Raw genomic sequence first — 21514 nt, forward strand, 5'->3', positions numbered from 1 at the left:
GCTATTTTATTTCTTATTTACTCAAAATAAAAGACTAAGTCTGGTTCTGTGTATCAAAATTTTTGAATACACAAACAGAAAAAAAGAAATAAAACAATATCATACTGGAAGCACACTTAAAAAGAAGGAGAAATATTTTATGGTAAAATAATGCTAGAGAAGGATAACAGTTCTAAATATGTATGTAAGCATCATCATATCTTCAAAATATATTTTAAAAGATTGACATACTTAAACAGAAAAATAGACAAATCCACAATCATAATGGAAGATTTAATACATTCTTCCAATATCTAATAGAATACACAGATCAAAACAAGTAACATAAAATATTTAGACAATAGAGTCATAAATTTGACCTACTGATATAGGTAGAATATTGACCAGATAATGGGTCATAAAGGAAATCTCATCAAGGGGCACCCAGGTGGCTCAGTCCATGAAGCACCCAACTCAGAATATCTGCTCAGGTCATGATCTCATGGCTATGGGATCGAGCTCCTCATGGGGCTCTGCACTAAGATTGGAGCCTGCTTGGGATTCTCTCTCCCCTGTACCTCTGCCCTTCCCCTACTGGTGCTCTCTGTCTCAAAATAAATAAACATTTAAAAAAAAGAAAATCACATAAATTTTTAAATTCTTTTTGTAAATTTTTATTTAAATACCTGTTAGTTAACATATAGTGTAATATTAGTTTCAGGTGTAGAATATAGTAATTCAAAACTTTCATACAACACCCAATGCTAATCACAAGTGCACTCCTTAATCCCATTCACCTATTTAACCCATCCCCTGACCTACCTCCCCTCTGGTAACTATCAATTTTTTTCTCAATAGTTAAGACTCTGTTCCTTGCTTTCCTTTCTTCCTCTTTTCCCCCCTTTGCTTGCTTGTTTTGTTTCTTAAATTCCACATATGAGTGAAATCATATGGTATTTCTCTTTCTCTGGCTGACTTACTTCACTTAGCAATTATACTCTCTAGCTCCATCCATGTTGTTGCAAATGGCAAGATTTCCTTCTTTTTTATGGCTGGGAAATATTCCATTCTGTATACATATACCACTTCCTTATCCATTTATTAGTCAATGGACATTTGGGCTATTTCCATAATTTGACTATTGTTACTGTTATAAACATTGGAGTGCATGTACTATTTTGAATTAGTCTTTTTGTACACTTTGGGTAAATACCTAGTAGTGCAATTGTTAGATTGTAGGGTAGTTCTATTTTTAACTTTTTGAGAAAACTCTGTACTATTTTCCAGAGTATCTGTACCAGTTTGCATTCCAACCAACAGTTCAAGAGGATTTCCCTTCCTCCACATCCTCGATGACACCTGTTGTTTTCTGTTAATTTTAGCCATTCTGACAGGTGTGAGGTGATATGTCATTGTAATTTTGATTTGTATTTCCCTGATGGTGAGAGATGTTGAGCATCTTTTCATATGTCTGTTAGCCATCTGGATGTGTTCTCTGAAAAATATCTATTCATATCTTCTGCCCATTTTTTAAAATTTTTTTAAATGTTTCTTTATTTTTGAGAGACAGAGTGCAAGCAGAAGAGGGGCAGAGAAAGAGAGAGACACAGAATGGAGGTAGGCTCCAGGCTCTGAGCTGTCAGCACAATGCCTGAGAAGGGGCTTGAACTCACGAACTGTGAGATCATGACCTGAGCTGAAGTTGGACACTGAAGCAACTGAGCCACCCAAGTGTCCCTCTTCTGCCCATTTCTTAACCGGATTATTTATTGTTTGTGTGTTGAATTTTATAAGTTCTTTCTATATTTTGGATATTAATCTTGTGAAATTTTGAAAGATTGAAATTATTGAGAGTACATCTTCAGACCAAACAAAATTTAAAAAGAAATCAATTTAAAAGATAACTAGAAAAGCCCCAAGTTACCAGAAATAGACACTTTAGAAGAAATTCCTTTAAAAAATTAAAGCAGGATGCCTAGCTTTTGCAGTATGAAGAGCTTGGTGAACTCACTGAGCTTAGTGAGGATGTTAGGAAACGGATCCACATTTCTGGTTTTCTGATTTAGGCCAAAAGTCAGAATGAAGCAGTATAGTAGGAAAGAGAAGATATATTCAGTAAATAGCGCCAGAACAGTTGGATAGCCATATTTTAAAAATGTATCTGTTGCTCTTTAGTATAACATACATAGAAGTCAAATACAGGTAAATGGGAAAGAGAAAACAATGCTTTTAGAAGAAGGATCATTGTATCCTAGGAATAGGCAAGGAATTCTTAAATAGGACACAAAATACACTAACTCAAGTAGGAAAAAATAGAAAATTTATTCTATTTTAAAATTAAGAAAATTTCTGGGGCATCTGCATGGCTCAGCCAGTTAAGCATCCAACTTTGGCTCAGGTCATGATCTCATAGTTTGTGGGTTCAAGCCCCTCATCAGGCTCAGTGCTGACAGCTCACAGCCTGGAGCCTGCTTCATATTCTGTGTCTCCCTCTCTGCCCATCCCTCTTTTGCAGTCTGCCTCTCTCTCTCAAAAATAAGCTAACATTTAAAAAAAAAAAACTTTAATTAAGAAAATTTCTTTCTTTAATTTATTAATTTATTTTGAGAGAGAAAGAGTATGGGCAAGCCTGACCACATGGCATGATGGGGGTGGGGTGGTGTGGAAAAGCAGAGAGGGAGGGAAAGAGAAAGAATCCCAAGCAGCCTCTACACTGTCAGCAGGAAGCCCAACATGGAGCTTGAATCAGGAACTGTGATGTCACTACATGAGCCAAACCAAGAGTTGGATGCTTAACTGACTGAGCCACCTGGCCACCCCAAGAAAATTTCTTTTCTTTTTAAGCTCCAAAAATTTTGTTTTTGTCCATTACAATTGTATCCTGTGACATTTCAAAGGGCTTTCTCTGCTGTAGCTAGAGCCAGAGACATACAGGGGACTTAGTGACCCAGAATTATTTTCTGCTTAAACATGCCAGTGAATTCAGCCTAAATTTGTGGTTTGAACCCTCTGAAAAAGTGTCCAACTTCCAAAGCAGGCTTCAAGAATACATTAGAAAAAATTACACCCAAGCATAATTATGTAAACCAAATATCTAATTGTTCAATTCAAAATGAAGAAATTCTGCTCATTAAAAAGATGGAACACTGAGCAAAAGACAACCCATGGACTGAGAAGATATTTATAATACATATGTCCAAGAATGTATAAAGAATAGAAAGAATTCCTACAGTGAGATAAGTAAAAGACAGCTAAGTCGGTAGAAAAGACTTGAATAGACAATTCATCCAAGAGGAAATATAAATGACCAATTGGTACATGAGAGTTCTCAACTTCATTCGTCATCAGGAAAAGGCATATTAAAACCACAAAGAATTACTGCTTTCTTTGTCTTCACCAAAATGGCTAAAATTACACAGACTGGAAACATTAAGTGTGTTGAGGATTTGGAGCAATGTATACACTGCGGATGGCACACCAATTAGCATAATCCTTTAGGAAAACTCTCATGTTACCTATTACACCTACACATATTCGTGCATATGTCCTACCATTTCACTCTCATGTGCTCATCAGAAATGACCACGTGTCTTTACCAAAACCTCACAGTAGCCTCTTAGAAGCACTATTTCTATTAGCTCCTAACTAAGATCTACTCAGACGCCCACTAACAGGCACAGAAATAAAATGAGATAGAGTCAAAGAATTGACCTTACACAGCCAGAAGAATTAATACTCCACAATGAAGCCCAGCCGTGTGGTTGAATGACAAACATAGTTTTTAACCAAAGTCTCTAAAGACTAAGGAATCAGCATCCGATCTTTCAGTTTATGTAAAGTACAAAACAGGCAAACGGACTCCATGTTCTCAGAGATCCGGACAGCAGTCACCCTCTGTGTGAGGTGAGGGGAGGGCGAGAGCGACTGAGGAAGGGACAGCTGGGGCTTCCCTGAGACCTCGTGCTGTGCTTTCCTGAGCTCGGTGCTGGTGTGTAGGCCCTGCGCCTTCTCGAGATTCAGCAAACCCTTTGCTTATGTTCTTTATGCTTATATTGAAACACGAAGTTCTAAAAATTCAGCATTCCAGTGTCTTCGTTTTGAACGGTTAAACTCATTTATGTCCAATGAGGGTGATCCTGTTGTTTCACACACGTATATGTCACGTCCTTAAGAGAGTGAGTGTGTGGATTGTCGGACAAGCAGGCCCTAAATGTCAGCCAGCACTGCACTCTTGGCAAGGTTCACTCACGTTGTCTGGGTCTTGATTGTGAAAGTATTGCCTAATGTCAAGCTCTGTAAATTATTTCTTTTTTAACGTTTAATTATATTTCAAAGAGAGAGAGAGACAGTGTGTGAACAGAGGAGGGTCAGAGAGAGAGAGAGAGATACAGAATTCAAAGCAGGTTCCAGGCTCTGAGCCATCAGCAAACAACCCTACACAGGGCTCGAACCCCAAACCGTGAGATGACGACCTGAGCCGAAGTCAGATGCATAACCAACTGAGCCACCCAGGCTCCCCTGTGAATGATTTTTAAAGGAGCTTCTATTATTTTATCATTTGAGGTTTACACACAATAGACCTGAATAGCTTTCCGTAATTAGAGAGTTAATGAAATCCAAAGTATATCACTGGTTACTGCCTCGCACATTCCAAGAACCTGAACGTGTTCCGGCAGAGAACATGCCTGGGTTTATAAAAACAAAACAAAGCAGGTCACGGTATTAACATTCAGCGGGAACGCAGTGAGAATCTGATTCACACTCTGGCACTGCTGGGGCTTGTGACTGACTTTTACTTTGCAGAAGTTTCTGGTGGGCGGAGCATCTAGTAATCCCTTTAATTTCCAAACTGGGTTTCAACTTCCTTTTGGAGCAACTGCTTTCCTGCTCTAATCACAACTTTTAGCAGAAGAGAAGCTGGCATAGTCTGAGCAGTGTCGGCTGTTTAATGTGTCCCTAAGGATCCTCAAAATGAGATTTCTAGCAGCGATTGTTTGGCTTGTGTGGTGGACTGTTTGTGTTGCAGAAGGTAAGAGTAAAAAAAAGAAAATTTTTTGCAAAACATTTGCTATAATGCTTTTCATGGTTGTAATAGGAATTTTGTCTATAAGATGTGATTTAATTACTGTTCTATAGCTTAGTGTGTGAGTGGCTCTTCACATTGTTAAGTTTCAAAAATTATAAGTAGCTTATTTAAATGTTGTGATTATTCATCATAATTTTATTTAATGTAAAAATTCAAAACATGTTTTAATATTTTAAAAGCTGTAATATAAGCATTTCCCTTGTAGTTATTATAAAACTTAATTTACTTTTTTTGCTGAGAATTTTCACCCAAATGCTTTGTGTGAAAGTATTAAGAAGCATATGAACATATTAGAACCAGAACAGAAATTAGACAGTAGAAGCCTTCAATCATCTAATGATTGGATTTATCTCAGATATAGATGTTAACTCTTTCTAAAGAAAAATCTATTTATCATTTACAACTGTTACTGCCATGACCTTAAAAGTCTTTAGACAATCAAGCATTATTTGTACCATTAGAATGAAAATATCACATAAATTGAAAAACTTGCATATGCCGTGGCTGTACCATCTCAGTCATTCACATGGGTATTTTCCTGGTTATACTTGAAGTATGTTGTAGAAGAACAGTCTTTAGGGGTACTGAATATGAACATAGAAGGTTTGTTCTGGTATTATTCATGCAATTTCTAGATATAGAATTAAATTTAGTTCTAACACTACTTCTCAATAGATTAAAAAGTTTCTTTGGATGGAATTTAATTTCTAGTTCATGATAGGTAACTAATTGTATGATAGTATTTGATTGACTCTATTTTCATTGACATTTTTAAAGCAAATGAGCTACCTATCATTCATAAATTTCCAAAACATCTCACTAAGTCAGCAAATTTTTTGAATGCTTACTTCCTGTCAGCCTTTAAGCATTGAGATATATTAGCAAATAACACTAAGTCTCTGTCATTGATGGTCTTTCAATCTAAAGAATAAAGGCAGATCTCTCTTTTTAATTGTATTCTTTAGTCACTTTTTAAGGTTTATTCAAATGTGCTTAATTTTTTTCTGAGACACAGTGTTTTTTTAGTTTCACATTCTGATATGCTATTGCTTGATTTTAGTTCAGAAACCTTATATACAGCCACCTTTTAAATTAGCTATACAATCATTTCCCTGAACTTATAAATATTGCAGTTAGTATTCAAATGTAAAATATGATTGTACTGACAAAGATTTCCAGGACACTGTTAATGCTACCAATCATCACAAACATCTTTTTCTGTACATAAGTGTTTTTGTCTTTTCTTTAGCAGGAGTACTTTTAGTGTCTCAATGTTTCCATATTGTCTGCCTAGGCTTTATGTACACATCATTTGTCATGTAAGGAAGATTTGTTTTCTTTCCAGCTCATGTTTAAAACTCAAGAATTCACGCCAAGTGTAATTAAACTGTTTAAGTAATTACAAAGTGAAATTTTAAAATCCTGTGCAACAAAATATGTATTAAAAATTAATAGTGATTTAAACTCCTTACTTGTAATAACTGATTCCAGTTGACTGTTTTCACCTGTATTATCTATTTCATCAAAATGTGTTTAAATGTGGTATCAGTTTCTGCTGGTGAATTAGGCATTAGGACTCTACATACTATGGTGAGTCTGACTCACCATATCTGGCTAATTTCTAGCAGAGGAAGTATAACATTACTATTTAAAGCAATGCTTAGGTTAGCCTCATGATTTTCACAAAAGTACGCATGATGCACAAGTGAGTAGGAAAAAATTACATGAATTTTCAGCAGATCCAGAACTGCGATTTATTCCTTCTTTGCCAAAAAGTTCTAAAACTGCTTTGAAATGCCAATTCCATCCGTCTACCATACCTAACAGAAATTTCACTCAGCAAGGTAGCCTTGCCCATTAAAAATATCCATATATCCTTCAGTAGTTGCCTCTGGTTTTATTTCCCATGTAGAAATAAATATGGAATATTACATTGAGATATTGAGAAATACTAAATTGAATACTGAATGGTAAATTGAGGAATTGGGAAAGGACAGTTTAGAACATCAGCACAATCTGCATTACTCAACCAGGCTTAATATTTTAGCATTTCATAAATTGTCTCTGGCCTATTCAGAGTGAACATTTCCTCAAAAAAAAAAAAAAAAAAAAAAAGAACACTCCTCACTACTAAAGAGGAATGATAGCCTGTAGGAAGAATTTATTGGCCCAAGTTTCATGGAGACCAATTAGTACCTTTTCAATGCAGCAGGCTCTCTGCATTCCCATTGCCTGGTGTCTAGAAATATTAGTTGCTTCCTTGTAAAACATCACAGCTGGATGAGTCACCACAGGCTGCTAAGAATCTGGTCATATTTACAGGACAAAGTTTAGAATAACAGTCCCTCAATCTTAGCACATAGTTTCTGCTTTCTGGAATATATTACGACCAAGCTTCTCAAGTAGACCATTTAGATTTAAGGTCTAAAAAGTGTTTAATCTTTTAAATTAACCCCATCCCAGAAATTCCTGGTTGAGAACTGTGAATAAATTGAAACCTACTGAAACATGTCCAAGTACACACTGGCGATTTTGTTTGGAGAGATGTAGGTGTTCTCTAATTCTGGAGGCTTCAAGGACAAAAAATGTTCTTTCAGGACTTAAAATATATTAGAGATCAAAGCTAGAGAGATTCTTTTCTACCATAAAGTGAAGGAAAACAATTTTTTATATATTGTTTAAAATACAAGAAAGTTTCAAATTTTAGAGTTAACCCTAAATGGAAAAAATAATTGATATTATAAATCATAAGAATTACTTATAAATTAATTAAAAGTACTATTTTATAAAGTATATGTGAGTGTTATACATAGATATCTAATTCAGGAAACTTGAGGTAGTGGTTTTTAATCTTAAATTCTATGTTTCAATTCCAATATGATAAATAAGAATTCTCCTTCTCCCTTCACAAAAACCCCTCGTTTTCAGAAATAGTTATGTGGTGTTTACAGCTGTGGTGTAATTTAGGTTGTGCAATGGCCCAACTGCCATCAATATCCTCTCTTCTTTGAAAATGTTATAAGGGCACCTGGATGGCTCATCAGCTCAGGTCATGTTCTCACAGTTTGTGGGACTGAACCCCATGTCAGGCTCTGCACTAATAGTATAAAGCCTGTCTAGGATTCTCCCTCCCTCCCTCTCCCTCTCTCTCTCTCTCTCTCACTCTTTCTACTCCTCCAGTGCTTTTTGATGAAGGTAAGAAAATAGAGACTATAGGATCATTTAGAGGAGGCAAGAAATCCAAGTTGGATTGAGAGGCTGGAGTGGGATGTTTGGGGAGTTGGTTTCTAAGAGCTGGAATGAAGGAGACAAATATGTCAGGGTCACAATGGCATCTTGGGTAGGCTTTGAAGATTGAATAGGAGTCAACCCAATTAGGATACAATTAGGGTGCCTGTGTGGCTCAGTTGGTGCCGGGAGCCGCACCAGCCTCTCTGGATGGCAGTCACAGCAAGGAAATGGCAGTGTTTGCAGCTTCTGCCATGAGAAACGAAAACTGGTATCTCTTTCTGCTACTACTGGCTCATATTGGAAATAAGGCTGCTGTTATTGACCAGGCCTCACATTATTCCATATCAGACCAATATTCCAAACACAGATACCTCATAAGAAAAAGCATATTCCTGCCTTTACAAAAGAGATTTTAGATGAAAGCTCTGTGGATGATTGTAAAAAGCCTCTTCCTATGGACCTTGCATATCAAAGACAATTGAGTCTGGCCCTGAGATTAGGAGCCTAATTTAGAGTTAAGGGCAAATATCCACCCACACCCATTTGTTTCTGCTTAGAGCATTTTCTGGCCTTGTATATGCTGATTGCTCCCTGTGAAGGAACCTACTGAGGAACTTCTTCTTTTGTGATTATGAGAGCAGAGGTGTTCCCTGAAAGACCTGTTTTTCTTGATACTTCCACCTTAAACAAACAAGCTATTGACCCCGGCCCACAGAGAAGTAACTTCACCCGATTTATGCTGAAAACTTTGTCTGGTATGCTAAAGACGCCTTCCTCCCATAGGATAGGCATCTAAATCCCCTACCTCAATCACTGTTGTAAACGTTATGCATGAGTCTTCTACATATCTATGTTCTGGGAAATTTCTTACATATCAAAGAAGTTTGTTATCAGAAACCATTCTCTAAGGCATATGCCACTTTTGTGCCGTCCCCCAAACAATTAATGATAAAATAAAGTTGAGCCCCAGTCAGAGCAGAGATGCCTGCCTGGTGATCAGAAAGAATCTCGGGGCTCTTTCACTCTCTCTTGCCAACACGGTCCATCCTTCAGGGACCCCTGGACCTGTCTGAGCCAGCTCGGCCTCCAGCAAGTTGGTTAAGAATCAGACTCTTGATTTGGCTCAGGTCATGATCTCAGTTATGAGATCGAGCCCCTCTGGAGTTCCATACTGGGAATGGACCCTGCTTGGGATTCTCTCTCTCTTTCTCTCTCTCTCTCTCTCTCCCTCCCCCCTTCTACCCTTGCCGCCTTCATCAAAACAAAAACAAAAACCCAAAACAAGACAAAAAGACTGAGGAAACATCAATTGTGTTTACAAAAGACTAATTGCAGGTCTGTAAAAATGGAGGATTGGAATCATCCCCCGCATTTCTAAATCTTCCATCAGTGGCATTTCCACAAGTACTACAGGTGAAATTGAGTATAGTGTGTGATGTTTTTCTTCTTTTTTTTTTTATTCTTATCCTCAAGATTATCATTATCATGCAAAATCATTCCTGCTACAGCTTTTAAAGGTCCTCTTTTTAATGTCACCCTGTAACTAAACTCCTTTTTATAGCAACCTGTCAGTATATACAAAAATTTATTTTAAGAAGCTACCATTTTGACTTGAACAATAATTGACATTAGGTAGTAGCGATCCAAATACTACATATTTTCAGAAATTTGATTTCACTGATATTTTCAAAGTATATCCTGATAGTATCCTGATAATAACTAGTTTCAATCCAAAAATGGCATACTTGTATTCTTCCCAGTTTCTTATAGCTATGTCCTGTTCTCCCATTTGCTTTTCATAATCCTGGAATTATCTTCCTGGTATTTACACTGTTAAAATTTGAAGAAGAAATTGCATAATCATATTTAAAATTTTTTAAATATAAGTCTATTTTCTCAAATGCTTTCATAGTGTAATGTAATCTCTATCTGCTTTTCCCAGAGTTTATTTTTTAAAAACTTCATTGCAAATGATATTTTCTTTATTGAGGTGTATTTATTATTTGTCAAATATTATTAATTATTCTCATGTTATTTGTAAAATAGCCTGAATATATCTTATTTTGAAAAGCTAACTGGATCATATGTATATGCATATGTAACTAATATTCACATATACCAATGAGAAGATAGGAAAGAAATTTATCATAAAATATCTATTTTTGCTATTTCCATTTTGTCCATCTGATTTACTTTTTATACCTTGATTTTTAGTTTTGCTTTATAATATACTCCAATGACTACTAACTAGAATTAGGCTATTTTATTTTATTTTTTTAATGTTTTATTTATTTCTAGGAGACAGAGAGAAAGACAGCGTGAGTAGGGGAGGGTCAGAGAGAGAGGGAGTCACAGACTGAAACAGGCTCCAGGCTCTGAGCTGGCAGTCAGCACAGAGCCCGACGCGGGGCTCGAACCCACGAACCGCGAGATCATGACCAAAGCGAAAGTCGGACGCTTAACCGACTAAGCCACCCAGGCGCCCCAAGAATTAGGCTATTTTAAAGTAGTATCAATTCTTCTTTTTTTCCCAAAATAATTTTAGAAAAATAGAGAAATTGTACAAAGAGACCAACTTTAGTCTACCAAATCAATTTGGTACAGATTTGATTAAGATTTTCTCAAATATATACTTTTATCATGATTTACTTTATTTGATTAAGAACACTTTTCAAATAATAGTTTATAGATATATTGACATTAAAAACAAGTATTTAGGTGTGTTTTGTATGTTAATAATACCCCTTTAAAATATGAAAGTAGAAAAATTGAGTAAATGATGATTATTAAAATTCAGGGATATTTGTTTTTAACTTTAACAAAAATTTTGTAACTGTGTCCTTCTAATTAAAGAAAAATCAATCTTATTTCTATCCAATTGCCAAATCCAATTGCCAAATAATTTTTTAAATCGTTTTTCATGTTTATTTATTTTGAGAAAGAAAGAGAGACAGAAAGGATGCAAGTGAGGGAGAAGGCAGAGAGAGGGAAAGAGAGAGAATCCCAAACAGGCTCTGCCCGGTCAGTGCAGATCCCGATGCCAGGCTCGAACTGTGAGATCATGACCGAAACCAAAATAGAGAGACAGACACTCAACTGACTAAACCACCTCAGTGCTCTGGGACAGACTAATTTTTTATTACTTTTTAAAATGTTTATTTATCTATTTTGAGAAAGAAAGAGAAACTGAGAGAGAGGATTACACATAAGCAGAAGAGGGGCAGAGAAAGAGGGAAACACAGAATCCAAACCAGGTTCCAGGCTCTGAGCTGTTAGCATAGAGCTCTTTCTGGGACTCGAACCTACCAACCCTAAGATAATTACGTGAGTTGAAGTAAAATGCTCAAATGACTGGGCCTCCCACATGCCCCAGAATAATTTTAAATTATAAAATCAGATCAAGAGAATAAAAAGTTCACCTAGGCAGTGAACTTTATGTACATATATATATTTAACTGGCATTTGAATCACTATAAAACATATAAGATGAAATATTTATTGTTTAAACCTAAGTAATACTTAAGACATAAGAAAGCTTAGTTCATTCCTTAAGGTAGAACTTGTGGAGGGAGATGACTATTAAAAAAAATAGAAGTCAAAAGCTAATTCCTACCTTAAAATATATTTTTATGCTTTTGAAATATGTTTATGTTACCTACTTATAAGGCCCCTGCCTTGTTTTCTTAAGAACTGCCAATTTAATTCAAGCAAATAATAGTTGGAATACATACATGCCAGCAGTTTGACTTCATGGGCTAAAATACTTTTTGTTTTAATTAAAAATCTTTTCTGAGAATGTGGTTTAACTGAATTTGAATGGTTTCTGATCAATTCAGACAAGCAAAAGTCATGTCATAAGATATGCTTAATTACTGCTAGACAAAAGATAGTGAGTCATTTAAATATTTTGTTAGGACATGACTTGATAAGGCTCAGTGTATTGAAGATAAGAACAGAAGTTATCAGGAAGTAAATTCGAGGTTAGAGGATCTGCGTATGAAAGAAAATCACCCCATTCTGTAAAACAAGAGGCAGACGGTCATTATTCTATGGGAGCTTACATGGGGGGGGGGGTGTTAGATGAAATCCTCATAAACATAAAAGTAATAATGAATCGTGAACTGTGTTGTGAAGGAAGTGAAGTAGGGGTGGAGGGAAAATGACTGGGGTACGGAGACGTTAGCTGGGCTGGGCTTCAGTGGGTCACTATGAGGAAGTAATGCCTCAGAAGAGCCTGAAAGGTGAGACAAAGGCAAGCACCAGAAGTCTCTGGTGCACACGTTCCAGGAGAGAAAACAACCAAGAGACCTGAAGGAAGACATTCATTTGAGACGCACAACAACATACAAACAATCCAGGGCGGCTTTGGTGCAGTGAGTAAATGGTACAGGGGACATGATGACATCGGAGAGAATGGCAAGAGCCAGAAACGACCTTCCAAGGGCAAGGTATGGAGTTTAGAATGTCTTACAAGTAAAAGGAAAAGTCACCAGAGAATTTTAATCACAGGATTGGCATGGCCAGTTTTGCAAAATATACTCCTGGGTAACCCTGAGGAGAATGGAGGCTTGGAGACTAGTTAGCAGCTGTTTCCTGGTCAAGGTGGCAAATGGTCATAATCAGAACTAAAATTTTGGAGATGCCAGTGGAAAGGTGGAGAAATGGTTAGGGGGCAGTGGTACTGTTTTCTTATAGTCAAGCGATGCCGTTTAAAGTTCATGAAAAAAGCACCGAATTTTAAGAATTATTTAAAGGGTAATCAATATGAGAAATTTTATGCTACAGTAAACATATATACACAGTAAATATTGTGAGAAGCTGGTGGAAATGAGAAGGAAAGGCGGCAAAAACATTAAAAAAAAAAAAAAAAAAAAGAGCCAGCCAGATGTCTTGAAAGGGAAATCTGGTGACAGCAGATAGGAAAGGGGGCCAGCCAGATGTCCGCGGCGGGATACTCCCCTCGCATGCTTTGGTTTCTGTTATCTTGCTTGCCTCCTGCACCCGCCAGCTGCCCGTGTAGCATAATCGGTAAGAGTCCCTCCCCTTGTTTTTCTTTCTTGAGCCCCTACAATCCTACCCATAAAAGAAGGCCAGCGCCAGGACCTGGGGTGAGGGTGGGGGTCAGCTTTTGGAGGAGACTGCTGGGCCAGCACTAGTGCGGAGTAAACAGTCTTTCCTGATTCCCCAAGTGTGTCTCTTGTCTCTTCCTAGACACCCGAGTATTTCCTGTAACAGGAAGATTACCTGAAAGACGTGTTTCCTTGTCCTTTCCATTTGGTTGTTAAAAGCAATTAACCAAATCTGAAAACTCAAGAACTTAGCGGAAGATTCATTAGTTTAAAAAAAATAAATTGAATAGATTAATTGATAAAAGCTTTATTACTCTTACCTTGCATTAGCTTAATAGGATAGGAACTGTGTCTATCAAAATGTCAATATATTACTGAAAAATACTTCTGTACTCACAATATTGGCATCTATGTTTGAAATTTAACTTATTTTCCCAATAACCGGAAAGCCATGAAGTATGAATTTCTAAAGTGAAAAACACACTTATTAGCCTGTAATTAAGCATAAAACATTCATGTGAAAACATGAACATTAAATTTAAAAATGAACAACCGCCACAAAAACAAATCTGGCTGTTTGGTAATCGGGGGAACCAAAGAACTGGTTTGTGTTGTTTTATGATAGCATATTAGCACCATCTAGTGGAGAATCGGTATGTTTACTTAAATTCTAAAAATCTGTAATGTGGAATCATTTACAAAAAGTTCCCTAACAAAAATGTGCTAAATATTTGCTCAAACTTCAAAGAAAAATTACTGCATATTAAATCTCACACAAGTATTATTCACTACACAAAAATATAGTTTTAAATGGATCTTCTGTGAAATACAAAACGTTTTCATCATAGATATGTTTCATGATGGGATTCATCTCAATTGATTATTTGCCCCTTACCTCTTAAAAAGAAATTCTAGAATGGAGTGTTTAACTATTTTCGTATAACCAAGTAAAGAAAGAAGTTAAGCAACTAAAGTAACACTAATAAATGTTAGGTGATAAATACCTTTAAATTTGTCGTTTTTTAAAGTAATATGTTGGAGATCTACTAATGTCATCATTCTATTTTTTTTAAGTTTTATTTAAATTCCAGCTAGTTAATATATAATGAAATATTAGTTTTAGGAGTAGAATTTAGAGATTCATCACTTTTACAGAACACCCAGTGCTCATCACAGCAAATGCCTTCCTTAATATTGATCATTCATGTAATCTATCCCCTTACCATCTCCCTTCCAGCCACCCTCAGTTCATTCTCTATACTTAGGAGTCTGTTTTATGGTTTGCTTCTCTCTTTTTTTTCTCTATGTTTATCTGTTTTGTTTCTTAAATTCCACATATGAATGAAATCATATGGTATTTGTCTTTTTCTGACAGACTCGTATCACTTAGAACAATACACTCTACTTCCATCCATGCTGTTGCAAATGGCAGGATTTCATTCATTTTGTTGGCTGAGTAATATTCCTGTGGTGTGTGTGTGTGTGTGTGTGTGTGTGTGTGTGTGTGTCTGAGACATCTTTATCCATTCATCCATCAAGGAATGTTTGGGTTCTTTCTATAATTTGGCTATCATTGTTACTGCTACTATAAATATCAAACTGTATGTGTCCCTTCAGAATCAGTATTTTTATATCCTTTTGTTAAATACTTAGCAGTGCAATGGCTGAAATACAGGGTTGTTCTATTTTTAACTTTTTGAGGACCCTCCATATTGTTTTCCAGAGTGACTGCACCAGTTTGCATTCCCACACCAACAGTGCAAGAGGGTTCCCCTTTCTCTACATCCTTGCCAACACCTATTGTGTCCTATGTTGTTGATTTTAGCCATTCTGACAAGAGTGAGATGGTATCTTATCAAGGTTTTGATTTGCATTTCTTTGATGATGAGTGATGTTGACCATCTTTTCATGTGTCTGTTAGTCATGTGTATGTCTTCTTTGGAAAACTGCCTATTCGTGTCTTCTGCCCATTTCTTAACTGGATTAACTGTTGTTTGGGTGTTCAGTTTGATAAGCTCTTTATAGATTTTGAATACTAACCCTTTATCAGATATGTCATTTGCAAATATCTTCTCCCACTTTAAAGGTTGCCTTTTAGTTTTATTGATTGTTTTCTTCACTGTGCAGCTTTTTATCTTGATGAGGTCCCAATAGTTCATTTTTGCTTTTGTTTCCCTTGCCTCTTCTATGTATGTAGTAAGAAGTTCCTATGGCCTAAGTCAAAGAGGTTGCTCTCTGTGTTCTTCTCTAGGATTTTGATGGTTTCCCATCTCATATTTTGGTCTTTCATACACTTTGAATTTATTTTATGTATGTTGTAAGATAGTTGTCCAGTTTCATTCGTCTGCATGTTAATGTCCAGTTTTCCCAACACTATTTGTTGAAAAGACCATATATTTTTTTCCATTGGATATTCTTTCCTTTTTGTCAAAGATTAGTTGACCATATAGTTGTGGGTCCATTTCTGAGTTTTCTATTCTGTTCTACTGATCTATATGTCAGTTTTTGTACGAGTACTATCTTGGTATTATCTCAGTACTGTCTTGGTGACTACAGCTTTGTGATATAGCTTGAAGTCTGGAATTGTAATGCCTCCAGCTTTGCTTTCTTTTTCAATAATACTTTGGCTATTTGGAATCTTTTTTTGTTCCATACAGATTTTAGAATTGTTTGTTCTAGTTCTGTGAAAAATGCTGGTAGCATTTTGATAGGGATTGAAGTAAATGTGCAGATTGATTTGGGTGGTATAGACATTTTAAGGATATTTGTTCTTCCAATCCATGAGGATGGAATATTTTTCCATTTCTTTGTGTCGCCTTCAATTTCTTTCATCGGTGTTCTGTACTTTTCAGAGTATAGATATTTTACCTCTTTGATTAGTTTTACTCCTAAGTATCTTACAAGTTTTGGTGCAAATATAAATGGAGTGAATTCTTTTATTTCTCTTTCTGCTCCTTCATTATTGGTGTATAGAAACGCAACAGATTTCTGTACATGGATTTTGTATCCATGAGTCACTGAATCATGTATCGGTTCTAGCAATTTTTTAAAATTTTTTTTATGTTTTATTTATTTCTGAGAGAGACAGACAGCATGAGCAGGGGAGGGTCAGAGAGAGAGGGAGATACAGAATCCGAAACAGGCTCCAGGCTCCGAGCTGTCGGCACAGAGCCTGATGCGGGGCTCGAACCCACAAACTGTGAGATCATGACCTGAGCCGAAGTCGGACACTTAACCGACTGAGCCACCCAGGTGCTCCAGTTCTAGCAATTTTTTTAGTGGAATATTTTAGTTTTCCATATAAAGTATCATGTTGTCTGTGAATAATGAAAGTTTGATTTCTTCCTTATTGATTTCGGATGCCTTTCTTTCTTCCTTCCTTCCTTCCTTCCTTCCTTCTTTCCTTTCTTTCTTTTCTTTTCTTTTTTCCTTTTCTTTTCTTCTTTTTGACTGATTGTTGAGAGTAGGACATCTAGTTCTATGTTAAATAACAATTGTGAGAGTAGTCATTCTTATCTTGTTTCTGACCATAGAAGAAAAGCTCTCCGTTTTCCTCATTGAGAATTATATTACTTGTGGGTCTTTCATATATGGCCTTTATGATGTTGAGGTATGTTCCCTCTATTCTTATTCTGTTGAGTTTTTTGTTGTTGTTTTTGTTTTTTGTTGTTTTTTAGAAAAAGAAATCTCATATGCATGCATACGTGTAAGTCAGGGGAAGGGCACAGGGAGAAGGAGAGAGAAAGAATCTTAAGCAGGATCTACACCCAGCAAGGAGCCTGACATGGGCTTGATCTCCTAACCCTGAGATAATAATTTGAACCAAAATCAAGAGTCAGGCATTTACCAACTGAGCCACCCAGGCACCTGAAGGGTTTTCAGCATGATTTGATACTGTCATATTGATACTATCAGATGTGTTTTCTGCATCTAAACAGAGGATCATGTGGTTCTTATTCTTTCTTTTATTAATGTGGTATATCGTATTGATTTGTGGATATTGAACCATCCTTGCAGCCAAGGACTAAATCCCACTTGATCATGGTGAATGATTATTTTAATGTACTGTTGGATTTGATTTGCTAGTATTTTATTGAGAATTTTTACCTCTGTGTTCATCAAGGAGACTGGTCTGTAATTCTCCTTTTTATTTCAGTCCTTGTCTGGTTTTGTAATCAAGGTAATGCTGGCCTCATAGGATGAATCTGGAAGTTTTCTTTCCATTTCTATATTTTGAAATGGTTTGGGGAGAATAGATATTAAGTCTTCTTTCTTAAAATTTTTTAATGTTTAATTTTCAGAGAGAGAGAGAGAGAGAGAGAGAGCAAACAGGGGAAGGGCAGACAATATCCAAAACAGACTCCAAGTTCTGAGCTGTCAGCACAGAGCCTGATGCAGGGCTCGAACCCACGGACCATGAGATCATGAACTTAGCCAAAGTTGGACTCTCCACTGAGCCATCCAGGTGCCCCTTCTTTATTTTTTTAAAACATTTATTTATTTTTAAGAAAGTGCAAGCAGGCGAGGGGCACAGAGAGAGGGACAGAGGATCCAAGGCGGGCTCTGAGCTGGCAGCAGAGAGGCTGATGTGGGGCTTGAACTCACTAACCGTGATATCATGACCTGAGCTGAAGTAAGATGCTCAACTGACTAAGCCATGCAGGTGCCTCTGAATTAATGAATCTTCCTTAATTGTTTGTTAAAACTTGCCTGGTCTTGGACTTCTTTTTTGTTTGGGAGATTTTTGATTTCTGATTCTATTCCTTTGCTGGTTATCAGTCTATTCAAGTTTTCTATTTCTTCCTGTTTCAGTTTTGGTAGTTTATATGCTTCTAGGAATTTATCCATTTCTTCTAGATTGCCTAATTTGTTGGCATATAATTTTTCATAATGTTCTCTTATACTTGTTTGTATTTCTCTGGTGTTGGTTATCTCTCCTATCTCATTTGTGATTTTATTTATTTGGGTCCTTTTTCTTCTCTTTTTGATAAGTCTGGCTAGGAAGCTATCAATTGTATTAATTCTTTCCAAGAATAATTCTTGGTTGCATTGATCTGTTCTGATTTTTAAAATTTGTTTCTATAACATTTATTTCTGCTCTAATCTTTATTATTTCCCTTCTTCTGCTGGTTTTGGCTTCATTTGTTGTTCTTTTCCTAGCTCCTTTAGGAGTAAGGTTAGGTTGTGTATTTGAGATTTTTCTTGCTTCTTGAAGTAGACCTGTATTGCTATATACTTGCCTCTCAGGACTGCTTTGGTGCATTCCAAAGGTTTTGGACTGTTGTGCTTTCATTATTACTTCTTTCCATGTATTTTTAAAAATTTCTTCTTTAATTTCTTGGTTGACTCATTCCTTATTTAGTTGGATGTTCTTCAACCTCCATGTATTTGGTGTCTTTCCAAAATTTTTTTGTGGCTGACTTCAAGTCTCATACGGTTGTGGCCTGAAAATATGCATGGTATGATCTCAATCTTTTGTTCTTGTTGAGGACTGATTTGTGACCTTGTATGTGATCTCTTTTGGAGAATGTTCCATGCACACTCAAAAAGAATGTGTATTCTGCTGCTTTAGGATGTTCTGAATGTATACATTAAGTCCATCTGGTCCAATGTGTCAATCAAAGTCATTGTTTCCTTAATGGTTTTATACTTAGATTATCTGCCCATTGGTAAGTAGGGTGTAAAAATCCCCTATTTTATTGTATTATTATCAATGAGTTCCTTTATGATTGTTATTCTTTTATATATTTGTATGTTTCAAGTTGGGAGCATAAATACATACAATTGTTAGGTCTTGTTGGATAGACCCCTTTATTATGATAGAGTGCCCTTCTTTATCTCTAGTTATGGCCTTTGGTTTAAAATCTAGTTTGTCTAAACAGATGAACATAAGGGAAGGGAAGAAAAATAATATAAAAACAGGGACGGGGACAAAACATAAGAGACTCTTAAATATGGAGAACAAACAGAGGTTACTGGATGGGTTATGGAGGAGGATGGTCTAAATGGGTAAGGGGCACTAAGGAATCTACACCTGAAATCATTGCTGCACTATATGCTAACTAATTTTAATGTAAATTAAAAAATAAATTTAAATAAATAAGTAAAATAAGGAGCACCTGGGTGGCTTAGTCGGTTAAGCGTCCGACTTTTGCTTAGGTCATGATCTTGCGGTTTGTGGGTTCGAGCCCCGCGTCGGGCTCTGTGCTGACTGCAAGCTCAGAGCCTGGAGCCTATTTCAGAGTCTGTAACTCCCTCTCTCTCTGACCCTCCTCTGCTCACGCTGCCTCTCTTTCTCTCCTAGAAATAAATAAAACATTAAAAAATTTTTAAAGAAAAAATAAATAAGTAAAATAAAATAAAATCTAGTTTGTCTAATATAAGTATGGCTACTCCAGCTTTCTTTTGGCATACATTACCATGATAAATAGTTCTCCATCCCCTCACTTTTAATCTGCACGTGTCTTTGGGTCAAAATGAATCTCTTGTAAGCAGCATATATATGGGTCTTGTTGTATTATCCATTCTGATTCCCTGTACCTTTTGATTGGAGCATTTAGTCCATTGACATTCAGAGTGACTGATGATAGATATGAATTTACTGCCATTTTTTATTTGTTTTGCCATTGTTTCTGGAGATTTTCTCTGTTCTTTTCTAGAATTGGTTGTTTTCTTCTTTCTTTTTTTTGTTTTTTTTTTTTTGTTTTTTTTTATTTTTTTTGGGTTTTTTTTTTGGCTTCTAGTCTTTCTTTTCCACTAAAAATGTCCCCTTTAATATTTATTGTGGAGCTGGTTTAGTGGTCACAAATTCCTTTAGTTTTTGTTTGCCTTGGAAATGGTTTATCTCTCCTTCTATTCTGAATGATAGCCTGGCTGGACAGAATATTCCTGGCTGCATATTGTTCCCATTCAGCACATTGAATATATCATGCCACTCTCTTCTGGTTTGCCAAGTCTCTGTGGAGAGATCTGCTGCTAGACTTTTTTACCTTCCTTTTAAAGTTAGGGACTTCTTTTGTTACTGCTTTTGGGATTTTTTTTCTTTATCTCTATGTTTTGTGATCTTAACTACAATATGTTTGCTGTTGACATGCTTTTGTTCATTTTAATGTGAATTTTCTGTGCCAGATTTGGATGTCTGTTTTCTTCCCCAGATTAGGGAAGTTTCCAGCTATAATTTCCTCAAATGTACTTTCTGCCTTTTTCCTTTTTCCTTTTCTCTCTCTTCTACTTCTGGGACTCCTGATATGAATCTTATTACACTATAAGGAGCCACTGAATTCCTTAATTTTACAATTGTGATCTAATATTTTTATTTCCCTCTTCTCTTAAGCTTCATTATTTTCCATAAGTTTATCTTCTAAATCACTGATTCATTCCTAGATTCTTCTATCCTTGTGGCCATTACATCCAGTTGGTTTCAGATATTGGCTATTGCATTTTTCATTTTGGCCGAACTAGTTTTTAGGTCTTTCATCTTTACGGTAAGGAAGTCCCTGGTGTGTTCTACACTTTTCTCAAGCCCCGCTAGTGTACTTATGATTGTAGCTTTAAATTCTGGATCAGGCATATTTCTTATATCTGTTTCAACTAGATCCCTGGCTGTAACCTTTTCTTGCTCTTTCTTTTAGGATTAATTCCTCTGTCTTGGCACTTTGTCTAGGCCTCTTCTTCTATATGTTAGGAAAGCCTATTATGTTTCCTACTCTTGAGAGTAATGGCTTTATACGAAAGAAGTCATGCACTGTCCAGGGCCTAACATTTCAGGAAGTGCCTCTGGTATATGCAATGTGCTGCTGTGTTTTGGCTGCTCTTTCCTGTGGGTCAGTCTTCTGCAGAGTTTCTTCTTGCCTGCAGTGGGGAATACTTGGACCTTGGCCATAGTGTGGTATGTTTCAACCAGGTGTGCTCTGATCTGCTTGTTAAAAGAGATCTGATGCTATTTCCACTAGAGTTGAAGCTTTTCAACACTCTACATCAGTAGACATGGTGCGTGTGGGGGAGTTTGTGCTGGTCTTCTGCGGGCAGAGGCCCACAGAGCTGGTTCTCAGGCACATTGGCCCCAGTAAAGAAGCACCTACAGAGAACAGGGGTATGGAACTTGGTGTAAGTGGTTTAGGCCACCAGGTTGATACTGTACTGCTTACTG

At 36.5% G+C, this 21514-nt stretch overlaps 1 protein-coding gene across 1 annotated transcript in view; it reads left to right on the forward strand.

Annotated features, from left to right (window-relative positions):
- Nucleotides 1–4782: 4782 nt before the first annotated feature.
- The window catches only part of LOC120220373 (complement factor H-like), a gene marked incomplete at its 3' end in the record, with an annotated part of 76030 nt that continues 59298 nt past the window's right edge, over nt 4783–21514 (forward strand). Inside the window, exon 1 of the mRNA XM_039217448.1 lies at nt 4783–5008. Coding sequence (XP_039073379.1) covers nt 4951–5008 — 58 coding nt within the window. The remainder of the gene's footprint in view (nt 5009–21514) is intronic.

Source organism: Hyaena hyaena, unplaced genomic scaffold (genome assembly GCF_003009895.1).
Source record: "Hyaena hyaena isolate Hyena2069 unplaced genomic scaffold, ASM300989v1 scaffold_692, whole genome shotgun sequence".
In the NCBI taxonomy this organism is placed as follows: Eukaryota; Metazoa; Chordata; class Mammalia; order Carnivora; family Hyaenidae; genus Hyaena; species Hyaena hyaena.